Below are 12,970 nucleotides of genomic sequence, written 5' to 3'. Positions count from 1 at the left end.
AGTTTTTTAAATAAATGAAGGCTGAAGTCCCCCCCCCCCATTTGCAAACATTTAAAATGCTGATTATTAAACACTTTACAGTACAATTTGAACTAAAATCCGCTCAGTGATTACAGTGGTGAACAAGATAGTGCTATATAGTGATTGGTTTGAACATACTTATAATATCCTAATCTTTTACTTTTGGGATAATTTTCTGATCAATTCCCTCCCATCTTCCTCATAATAAATATCAACCCTTTAAAGTGTCCAGATTGCTTGGGGGTCCTCATGTTGGTCGGGGTGTCGCCTCTCTCTGCATTTGGGTCAGCAGCAGCCCCTCTTTGATGCCAGCACAGAATTGGACCAAGGATGATGCTCCACGATGCAGAATGTGGGGACCACATTGCATATATATATATATATATATACATAGGCAAACCGATGGGGGTTTCCAAGTGCCTGGAAACCCCCCTCCAAGCCTGGGGCACTGTATCATTGAGGTGGCTGGACCCTGCCCCCCGCTTCAACACGGCTCTGCTTGAAAAGGGAAAGCTGTGTGCACCTAACAGTAGTGCACGCAGCATTGCCCATGTATATTATGGGGATAGGAAGTTGGAGTTAGGTTGGAGAGCAGCCAAGCAGTATCTAAAATTATAGCCACGCCCCCATGCATGCTGGCCATGCCCACTGGCAGCGCAGTGTGGAAACCCTCCTCTACAAATCCTGCGTTTGCCCCTGAAACTGATTCTATACTACTCTTTCCATGTATAGTGACACCTGTCATCAGTCTGACGCAGGGTATAATATATATAGGCTCTTGCTACCTATATAGAGGTCCCTCTCAGTCAGTGTCAGATTATTATATTGGCAAAAGCTCCGTCTGCCCAGGCCCCAAAGCCATAGAGGCGCCGATAGCTCCCACCCATCCTCCCTGTTCAGAGCCGGATTATTCAAATGGGACAGATGATCAATAGCTGCGCCAGAGTCTGTCTCATAGTCTACCCAACTCTTCAGAATGACTCCATTGTATCTGCAACACCGACTGGGAGCTGAGATTTACACACAGGGTCAATGCAACCTAAAGAGGCAAAGGGCAAACTCATATAAGATAATAAACTCATATTCTTTATAGATAATGTCACATCTACTGTAACTCTCCTCAGTCCCAGAGATACCAGCTCACAACACCTAACACAAGAAGGTGAAAGGAAGAGAGGAAGGGGCTAAGGGAGAATGTTCTTAGTGTGAGACAAGAGAATAAGAGATAGGAGTGAGGAGAGAGTATGGTGGTAGGAAATAGTCTGTAGATGCGATAAGAGACAGGAGTGAGGGAGGAAGAGGTATGGTGTAAGGAATAGTCTGGAGATGGATAAGAGACAGGGATGAGGAGAGAGTATGGTGGTAGGGAATAGTCTGGAGATGGGATAGAGATGGGTGAGGAGAGAGTATGGTGGTAGGGAATAGTCTGGTGATGGAATAAGAGACAGGAGTGAGGACAGAGTATGGTGGTAGGGAATAGTCTGGAGATGGTATAGGAGACAGGGGTGACAATATGATGGTAGAGCATACTGGTGAAATGTAATGAGAGACAGCGATAACTAGAGAACATTTTCTAGCCTATGACAGATACACTGTGATAGATTCTGCAGATTATTACATTACTGACCTCTCTAGAGTTCTGCAGAACATTGCTCTGTTCCATCTACCACCTTACAGATACATAGTGATATATTCTGCAGATTATTAGTCGCTGAACTCTAGAGATCTGTAGAAAATAATAATCTTTTTCATCTAACCATAACAGATACATAGTGATATACTATGCTGATTATTACGTTACCAACCTCTCAAGAGATCTGCAGAATATTACTGTTATACATACCCCTAGCATTTATATTAAACCCCAAAAAGTTTTTATTGTGACCCTGAACTTCTACAGTACTTCAAGTCTGTATCTGCAGATAATTACTCTGTCTGTACCTGTCGCTTACACCCTTCTTACACTTCTCTTTAAAAGGAACATACGGAATAGTAGCTAATATTGATGATACGTGGAACGTTCCCATCGTGGTCATGTCCGTCGACACCTCTCCAGCAATTAAAATCCCTCTTAAATGTATCTTAGGAACATCACCGCCTTGTGACTGAATGTAATCATTGCAGAACTAAGAGGCTGAGTGCTGCTATTTCTGCCAGAGATTCTCTCCCTTCAATAAATATGTTTATTTTATTTATTATGTAGCATAAGAAGTACAGATACTAGGAAAAAGCGCATTTATTTACTGTAGAATAGATCTCTAGATGTAGAGAGGATAGAGGAATCACGGCTTGGTAGGGGGTGAGAAGATGACTTCTCAGGACTGATTGGTCATTCATGGGACATAACACCTGTAGGACAGAACGATAATGGCGGAGTTGGGTTGTAGGATATTTTTGGCATTGTTGGAATCCGCTTGGGATTTCCAGTTCCATCACGGGGATCCTTCGTTTCCATGCGCTCATTTTGGCAACTGGCCCCAGTGGAAGCCAATGCTGTGTATGACAGAAGAATATCGTCCACTCACGTATCGGAGGACGGTGCCATCGAACAGGGGATAATCATTAAAGCTGTTTGCCTGAGGGTTGGCCGAATTTAAGTATTCTCCCTCGGCATGTCACAAAGATCAGCTCGTTGACGTAAGAGGACACTTTCCCCGACACCTGACTGATGTTTTCTCCCCGGTGCAGTAAGACCTCGTGGAGAGTACCGGACGGGTTCCCGTAATAAGGACCCCAGGTGCCGCCGTACTGGAACTGGATGCTGGAGGAAGACAGGGATATGAGGACTTTAGTAAAAGAGATGAACGAGAGAGATACTCTGCAGATAGGAAGGAGGGAAGAGGGAATTTTGTGCCGGAATCCTACAGGAAAGGACAAGATGCTTACCCTATGACGTGACTGGGGTTCTCCCTCACCCGCAGGCCCGTTATCGGCCCATTCAGCTGCTCTGATGAGAAAGAGAATGCAGTGCCTCCGCCGGCGCCGTGCTCCCCCGCGTAGGATGAGAAACGGGACTGCACTGCAAGGTGAAGAGAACATGGACACATAATACATACAGGAAGGGGTCCAGTAAATGTACATGGAAATATGAACAACTTTTACAGAACATCGCAGGAAAAACAATTATCCAAGAATGTCGCCCCATAGCTGCCAATGACTCCCAGAAATCCCCAGGAGACTCCTGAATTAGTCGGTGACCTTCCAGATTCCAGAGAGTCTGGCAAATGCCCTGATACCCAGTCGGAACCCAGAGCGGTGACGGGATTTGCGTCATCAGTCTCTGGCCACCATAGTGTGATGACGCCATTTGTGTCATTGCGCTGTGGTGTGAGGGTCATTATGGTGCAAGTGGCATCATAATGTTAAGTGTTGTTACTATTATGGAAAAATTATATCTATTATGAGAGCCGTTATTTAACGCCATTAATTTTTCGCACGGGTATTCCAAGAAGGACATGTTTGAGGTCACAGGCACAATACCACCTACAGACAGACTGTTTCCCCCTGGAGCTCATTACTGTAGGGTTGGGGTTTTCTTTGCATTGTAGAGTCAACCTCAGTGATAAAAGGTTTTAAGTGATTACATACAAATCCGCATATAGCAAATAAGTTACTTACGGGTTTATTTATTAAAGGGAGAGCCCTAAATCCAGCGAACAGAAAGAGGTTTTTGCAGCATTTAGAGCTTCTCCCTTTTTACCAAAAAACCCCTGTGCCGGTAAAGGCTCTGGTCGGAGGGTAGCCATTACCTGGGCCTCCAGCAATGATTCCTCATGCAAATATGGGAAACCCTATTTACCAAGGCAGCAGCGATCCAAGTACCCCCGCTGTCCTCTGACTGCTAGCGGCATCTTAGGATGGCATTAACTTGGGTTGCCCACAGGAAATAAAGGTCTCATAGTTAAAATGAAGCAATTTTTTTTATTTTATTTTTATTCTATTTTTTATTTCTTTCTATAGTTTTTAACTGTGGTATTTTTGTTGTTGTTGTGGAATCTGAAACTGGAAGGACAAGCCCTGGTTTCAAGTTCCAGTTCGCATGTCTGAGCTGGCACAAGCATGTACAGAGGGTCCCAGGATTGGCTTGGTGAGCGATTAGATTCTTCTAACCGCTGCCATCCATTAGAGAAGAACATTGTCTGCTATTATAGCTCAGCTTTGTATATTGATATATGAGTTTATATTGATATGTTATTTAGGTTTTGTCTCTGTTCATTAATATGTATCCGGTGTCATATACTGTGCTGTAATAATTATTACTCACCACTGGATGTCGCTGTAGATCCCACCAGGAGACACAGACACATAAGAGCCAGCATTGCGTAGGGGAATGAGCAGTGTCTATAACTAGAGGACGGGGTGTGATCCGCAGAGTGTTACCTAGGTAATGGGAGGTACTTTATTATATATAACAGAACTGTTGTGTCACTGAGAGTACCACCATTCATATACTGATAATGGAGAAATACAATACATCACTGAGAGTACCACCATTCATATACTGATAATGGAGCACTATAATACATCACTGAGAATACCACCATTCATATACTGATAATGGAGTACTATAATATATCACTGAGAGTACGACTAGTCAGATGCAGATAATGCGGTACTACAATTAGTGAATGACAGGTCAGTCACTATCATCCCTCATAGTCACTCCCCCCTCCCCCCATCTCCTCCATGTGTATATAGATGATATATATGCAATCTAACAGAAATTAGTAATATTGAATGTATAATAACTCCATGCTGGAGGCATGAGATAAAACAATATAAGAAGTATGTATATATATAACATATAGTATGTATATATATATATATACATTCCACAGTGTGGTAGAGTCTGTGCCTCTCTCTGCTTCCCATGTGCACCCGCAGAGTCTCAGGACCGGTTACGTACCTGATATCAGTCTGTCTGAGGGAGTACTCACTTACCTTTCTCTTACTACCTATATATAGCTGCTCCTGACATCCGTGTAACATATGTTGCCTATGTTTTAGTGTACGGCAATTTACTGTAATCTCTTAACTCCTTCCCTGCCACCTTCCTCAGAATTACACCCCAGTATGATGGGGACGAGTCTTATACACAGGGTTAATGTGACCCGGAGAGACAAAGGGCACAGTCACATAAAATAATAAGCTCTGTATTCGTATTAATAATATCACACCTTTATGTGCATAAAAATATACAAAAAACAGACATAATCCACCATGAAGCATAAACCAGTCATCTTTATAGCACAATACACAGCATATGGCCTACGATATAACATCCTGCACCAAGTATCGAGCACGGCAGAATTCATTCATTGATTAAACAAGACACCTGTAACAACAATGAGCGATGGGTGTGAGCCCACATGTAATGTAAAGGCAGATAGATAGGGAAACATTCATCAATGTCCAAGCGGTGAGACCGGGGAAGAGAGAGGGAGTCACAGGCCCAAGGCTTTATGGAGAAACAGACACAGATTGGGACAAGGACGAGAGGGAGAGATGCTTTACTCCTCGGTACTGTCCATGGTGGAATGTGGATCAGCCGATCACAGTCCTGATTAGACATCTTCTCTCTTTTCAATACGTGGTGATTCCTGGCAAGACACAAAGTGTCCTTAACACAGTTCATAAGGCGCCAGGCGTCCTGGATCGCCCCATATCTGTGGGTGTCAGGAAACAGTCTGACTCGTACGATAGGCAGTTCTTGGGCACATTGTCTCTGTTCATGTTCTAGAGCATCCGACAGTGTCTGACAGGAGGCACAGTCCCGAAAGAGGTTTCCTCTTTCATGAAGCGCAATGTCTATATCTGCCTAGGTCCTAAAGGTTCAGACCCTCTTGGATAGACAGCCATGCCAGATCTTTGTGTCTGTTACGGAGCCCAATTAGAGGCCCCATTCTCCCATACAGACTTGTATGCAGCAGGGAGCCCTAGAATACACTCCATCATGTCCTTCACCCTAGTGAGCTTGTGGATAGTCTTCCACAACTCCCTCCAGATGGTTCTCCGTCACATCCAGGTAAAACCAGGTATTGTCCCAGCTGTAAGTGAATATAACATCTGCTGTGACTGCGTACAATGGACGTCTGTCCTCCTAATGTGCAGACCGGCCCCTCCATCCTCCGTCATATGTCTAAATATCAGAATCATCTCCATCGTGGAGACACGAGCACACCATGCCTCATAGTCTGTGTTACGTTAGTGAGTTCTATTATCTATCTGCTATTCCATTCATTTAAGGGGGACATATCTCAAACTTGTACCATGCAATCCAAAATGGGATAGAACAGGGGAACGTATAAATGAGAGAGTATAATGTTAGAGTCCAGTGTAGAGATGAGATGGCACACAGATGAGGAGAAAGAAAAGGACAGTGTATAGAGATGAGATGGAATGAGACACTGCTGAGTAGAGAGTATGGTGGTAGAGAGTAGCGTAGATATGAGATGAGACATGGGTGAGGAGAGAGTAGGGTGGTAGAGGGTAGTGTAGATATGAGATGAGACATGGGAGAGAGGAGAGTCGGGTAGTAGAGGGTAGTGTAGAGCAGATGAGACGGGTGAGGAGAGAGTAGGGTGGTAGAGGGTAGTGGAGAGCAGATGAGACATGGGTGAGGAGAGAGTAGTGTGGTAGAAGGTAGTGTAGAGCAGATGAGACATGGATGAGGAGAGAGTAGGGTGGTAGAGGGTAGTGGAGAGCAGATGAGACATGGGAGAGAGGAGAGTCGGGTGGTAGAGGGTAGTGGAGAGCAGATGAGACATGGGTGATGAGAGAGTAGGGTGGTAGAGGGTAGTGGAGAGCAGATGAGACATGGGTGAGGAGAGTGTATGGTAGTAGAGGGTAGTGTAGATATTAGATGAGACATGGGTGAGGAGAGAGTAGGGTGGTAGAGAGTAGTGTACACAAAAAAAGATAAAGAGGGTGGGAGCAGAGTAAGGAGGTAGAGAATAGTCGGTGATAACTGATGATGGGTATGAATACCCCCGATGGTGCCTCAAGCAGGTGGATTGTCCAGGGTACACAGCAGAGGTAATATACATCTTATTCTCCAACAATGTTTCTGTCCTTTTATCAAGTAAAACATTCATTAGAAAGAGAAGTAAAAAGTGAGGACTGTCCAGAAACGCATTTTATTTTTCTACCAAATACCTGTGACCGTCCCATAGACATGGGAGTAGTTTATTCATCAAATGTAAGAATATTTTATATTTTTTTATCCCAAAATGACAAAACATAATGTAAAGTGAATGTATTATATTGATGACACAGCCTTGATCTGTACAACAACCAAATTACATTGTATCCTTGGATGTCCTACGTAGAAGTAATAACACTGACTGGTCACTACATCTATCTATCTATCTCATACTTGCCAACTTTTCCTCGTTGGCTTCAGGGAGATGCCGGGGGAGGTGGGCGTTCGGGGGCGGGGCTTGACGAATCACATCATTTTGGCCCCACTCCTGAATGATTGTCACAATTTTGGCCAATTACAGCAGGGAAAGGGGCTAAGATGACACAATATTTGCACCATTAAGCCCTGCCCCCCACCACTTATCTATCGCGGGGGCGAAAACCGGGACGTTGTCCTGCTCGCCCGGGAGGTCTCCCAGAAATGCAGGAGTCTCCCGGACATTCCGGGAGAGTAGGCAACTATGCTTGAAAGAAAGTGGCTAATGAATCTCTAGAGACTAAAGTGTCTTTTACATTTCTGTCTCCATTACTGAAGTCATGTTGTCTTACCTGTCAGTCTTTGATTAAATCTTGGTCTCCATGAAAATGGCCAACTCCATAGGCATCATTACACGGACATAGGACACAATTTCTGAACTGTGTCATCATGCCACAGATGGAGAAGCCAACCACGTCCTGTACTGGCTTAGTATCAGGGAGAATGCCAGACTCTTCAGGGAGTGAGGGAGATCACCCCTATTTCAGGGAGTCTCCCTGACATTCAGGGAGAGTTGGCAAGTATGATCTATCTATCTATCTATCTATCTATCTATCTATCTATCGTGCGATGGGTTGTATGATATCACCGTTTTACTTGTTCTGTGAGAGCTGGCTGGTCTGTCCTGCCCAGTATTAATTGCTATGTTCTGCAGATTATCACATTACTGACTTCTCTAGAGATCTGCAGAACATTGCTCCGTTCCATATATCTCCTAACAGATACATAGTGATATATTCTGCAGAGCATCTTGCATTTAAAAAACAGAACTTGGACCAAAAAGAGTTTTTATTTTCACCACCAGCATCTACAGTTCTAAAAAGTCTGTATCTGCAAAGAATTTTTAACAGGCCCTCTGTACCAGTCAGTACCCCCATCCTTACACTTCTGTCTAACTGGAATATATGGTAATGAAACTGATATAAAATATAACTTTGTCTAGTAATTAAAATGTAATCCTTTAATTATCAAAGGACAGCTAACATTGAAGTATAGTTATTTCATTATTTGCAGAAAGTATTCCTCTGGATTGTAAGCTCTCAGTAGCAGGATCCTCTCTACCCTCCGTCTCATGTCTGCACCTTCTCCACCAACCTTGATTATCTTTGCTCCATTTAGATGTATGATTTTTTAATGTTAGGATTTGTTATACCGACTGTCTGGTGCAAGTTTTGTAGCACTTTACAAGTAGATGATGATGATGAGGATGATGATCATGCACAACAAAATTGTCTATTTCGGAACATCGCCACCTTGTGGTTACATATAATCATTGCTGGATTATGACATTTAATCACCACTGTAATACAATGTCACAAAGAGTTTTTCATTAAGTATATTTATTTTTACACAGTAATTAATATAAGAAGTACAATAGGACAAAGCATATTTATTTATTATAGAACAGATCTCTAGATGTAGAGAGGTCAGAAAAATCAAGGGTTGGTAGGGGGGTGATAGGACGGCTCCTCAGGGCTGATTGGTTATGGGATTCGGGAGGACAGTAAGCCATGGATAGAGGGCATTAGCTGGAATCCATTTGGGGTCTTCGGGTCCCATCACGGGGATTCCTCTTTGCAGTGCAGGCAGCCTGGCTGGACACCCCAGTGGAAACCGATGCTGTGTATGACAGAAGAAAATCTGCCACTCACGTATCGTAGGGCAGTGCCCTCAAACAGGGGGAAATCATTGAAGCTGTTGCCTGAGGGTTGCCCGAATCTAAGTAGTCTTCCTCGGCTCGTCACAAAGATCAGCTCGTTGACGTAAGAGGCCACTTTCCCCGAAACCTGGGTGATGCTCTCCCCCCCGTGCAGTAAGACCTCGTGAAGAGTACCGGACGGATTCCCGTAATAAGGACCCCAGGTGCCGCCGTACTGGAACTGGATGCTGGAGGAAGACATGGGTGTGAGGACTTTAGTAGAGGAAGAAAATATGTACTGGATAGATACTCTGCAGATAGGAAAGTGGGAAGAGGGGAGTATAGTGTGAGACACCTGGGGGTATATTTACTAAACTGCGGGTTTGAAAAAGTGGAGATGTTGCCTATAGCAACCAATCAGATTCTAGTGATCATTTATTTAGTACATTCTACAAAATGACAGCTAGAATCTGATTGGTTGCTATAGGCAACAGCTCCACTTTTCACACCCGTAGTTTAGTAAATATACCCCATGGAGTCTCCGATACAAAAAGGAGAAAAGGACAAGATGCCTTGTAAAATAGAGCAGGGGCTCGGCCATCATGGAATGAAGGGAGAAACGACAATACACAGATTGAAGGTCAGCGATTATCTTGAAATATAGAGATGGAGGAAAGATGGATGGAGCAATGCTCTGCAGGGTCTTACCCTATGACGTGACTGGGGTTCTCCCTCACCCGCAGGCCCGTTATTGGTCCATTCAGCTGCTCTGATGAGAAGGAGAACGCAGTACCTCCGCCGGCGCCATGCTCCCCCGAGTAGGACGAGAAACGGGACTGCACTGCAGGGTGAAGAGATCAGGGATACATAATACATACAGGAAGGGGTCCAGTAAATGTACATGGAAATACGGACAGTCTGACACTGCGGTAGCACCTGACCTGTACTTATATCTATACGTACATTGTATATATTGTGTTACCATTTCCAGTTATAATTACTGTAGACCAGGGGCTGGCTGCATTTATTTCCCTTTAAAATGTTTTTAATAGGCTCAAATTTTGCATAAGTGTTAATCCCCACGGCCAGAACATTTTTTAATGTTTTGCCATAAACATTTGTGTTACAGGATTTTCCATCCTTTAAATCAGAAATCCGCCCACTGTATCCTCAGAGAAGGACGTGTGAGTTCACAGGCAGAGTTCCACCGTCAGACAGACTGTTTCACCCTGGGGCTCATCACTGTAGGCTAGGGGGTTTTCTTATCAGTCCGTGAATCTTTATAGAGACACCCCCATAAAGTGAACTAAGTTAGTGGGATTGAAAGTATAGCAACTCTAGCAGTGAATATATTGCTTTCTCTCCTCTGAACATGTTACGTATCTACGTCTGTTATATTAGAATCACGTTTCATTTATAAAGCATGTAGCGTGTACATTGAGGGGATCATGCCACAAGAGATAACATACAATGACATGAAACAGGAGTTAAAGACGGGCAGCACGTGGCACAGGGGTTAGCAGTTCTGCGTGGCACAGTGGTTAGCATTTCTGCCTTCCGCTTCAGGGGCAATAGGTTCCCACCAAGGCGCTATCTGTGTGGAGTTTGTAGGTTGTCCCCGTATTTGGGCGGATTTCCTCCCACACTCCAAAAACATACTGGTAAAACGGCTGTTGACAATATGGACCCTGGTGTGTGTGTTTGTGTGGTTGGGGAATTAGACTGTAAGCTCCATTGGGTCAGGGACTAGTGTGAGTTATTCAATATTCTCTCTGGAGAGTGTCCATAATGTGGGGGCTTTATAGAGATAAACAACAATAAATAAACATGGTCCGGCCCAACAGAGGTGCGGGGAGCACATGATACACAAGATAGCGGACACTTGTTCCCCATGTGTGCAGATGCCACCAATAAGGCCACGGAGATCCCCAAAGAGTGGACAGAAACGACAGTCGCTCTCTCTGGGTCCAGCAGCTGATCTGAGATAACATCAGAAGATCTTCAAAACCTCCCAGTCCGTGGAGTGATGACTCCCCAGTACCAGCTGGTAATGTCTCACTGTCTGCACCCATGTGGACTGGTTATATATGTGATTATATATGTGAGATGGTAATAAGGTAGGAGATAGGGCACAGAGCTGATCTATAGCGCAGCTGCCCTCTGCCTATACCCCAACGTCATGGTACATTGTACATATGTTGTACGCTGTCATATACTCTGTCATACAGAACTTATGTTCACTGGACATGTGCAGACACTGTTAGATGCAGAGAATATTATATTTTCACGATTAGTGGATAATTGATGCCACAGGAAACCACTGGAGCATCCAGGGGGAGCACACATGGACACGGAGAGAACATTTTATCGTGGGAGGCAGCAAATGTAACCACCATACCGTCTAATAAGAGGATACTAATATATTTATTACACGGTTCATGTTTGGGCTATTCCCCTATACATCTATATGTGCTGTAATAATTATTACTCACCACTGAATGTCGCTGTAGATCCCACCAAGAGACACAGACACATAAGACCCAGCATCCTGCAGTGGAATGAGCAGTGTCTATAACTAGAGGACGGGGTGTGATCCACAGAGTGTTACCTAGGTAATATAAAGTACTTTATTATATATAACAGAACTGTTGTGTCACTGAGAGTACCACCATTCATATACAGATAATGTAGTACTATAATATATCACTGAGAGTACCACCATTCATATACTGATAATAGAGTACTATAATATATCACTGAGAGTACCACCATTCATATACTGATAATATAGTACTATAATACACAACTGAGAGTACCACCATTCATATACTGACAATGGAGAACTATTATAAATCACTGACAGTACCACCATTCATATACTGATAATGTAGTACTATAATATATCACTGTGATTACCACCATTCATATACTGATAATATAGTACTATAATACACCACTGAGAGTACCACCATTCATATACTGATAATGGAGAACTATTATAAATCACTGAGAGTACCACCATTCATATACTGATAATGGAGTACTATAATATATCACTGTGATTACCACCATTCATATACTGATAATGGAGAACTATTATAAATCACTGAGAGTACCCCCATTCATATACTGATAATGGAGTACTATAATACATCACTGAGAGTACCACCATTCATATACTGATAATGTAGTACTATAATACATCACTGAGAGTACCACCATTCATATACTGATAATGCAGTACTATAATACATCACTGAGGGTACCACCATTCATATACTGATAATGTAGTACTATAATACATCACTGAGAGTACCACCATTCATATACTGATAATGTAGTACTATAATACATCACTGAGAGTACCACCATTCATATACTGATAATGTAGTACTATTATATATCACTGAGAGTACCACCATTCATATACTGATAATGTAGTACTATAATACATCACTGAGAGTACCACCAGTCATATACTGATAATGGAGCACTATTATACATCACTGAGAGTACCACCATTCATATACTGATAATGGAGCACTATTATACATCACTGAGAGTACCACCATTCATATACTGATAATGTAGTACTATTATATATCACTGAGAGTACCACCATTCATATATTTTCAGTGACAGGTAGTAACTTCTTTTCCCACCTAGATCACATCAGCTGACTCCCCCCATCTATATATGTTAGTTCATGCTGGTATAATAAGCTTTTATATATGTATATATATATATGTATATATATATATATATATATATATATATATATATATATATATATATATATATATATATAGTCCCAGAGCGTACCTGATATCAGTCTGTTGCAGGCAGTAGTTATC

General features: G+C 42.9%; 1 protein-coding gene and 1 pseudogene across 1 annotated transcript; both read right to left on the bottom strand.

The window, feature by feature from the left end:
* Positions 1-2,480: 2,480 nt before the first annotated feature.
* On the bottom strand, positions 2,481-4,340 carry LOC142098437 (zymogen granule membrane protein 16-like; annotated as a pseudogene).
* A 4,505-nt stretch (positions 4,341-8,845) lies between these two features.
* LOC142098599 (zymogen granule membrane protein 16-like) lies at positions 8,846-12,970 on the bottom strand. The gene is made up of 4 exons (XM_075181432.1): positions 12,939-12,970; positions 11,609-11,724; positions 9,825-9,957; positions 8,846-9,364 (listed from the first exon to the last, which is right to left on the bottom strand). The coding sequence occupies exons 2-4, from the start codon at positions 11,661-11,663 to the stop codon at positions 9,037-9,039; spliced, it is 516 nt and encodes a 171-aa protein (XP_075037533.1). The 5' UTR covers positions 11,664-11,724; positions 12,939-12,970; the 3' UTR covers positions 8,846-9,036.

Source organism: Mixophyes fleayi, chromosome 7 (genome assembly GCF_038048845.1).
Source record: "Mixophyes fleayi isolate aMixFle1 chromosome 7, aMixFle1.hap1, whole genome shotgun sequence".
Taxonomy (NCBI): domain Eukaryota; kingdom Metazoa; phylum Chordata; class Amphibia; order Anura; family Limnodynastidae; genus Mixophyes; species Mixophyes fleayi.
This window is presented reverse-complemented; position numbering and strand designations above follow the sequence as displayed.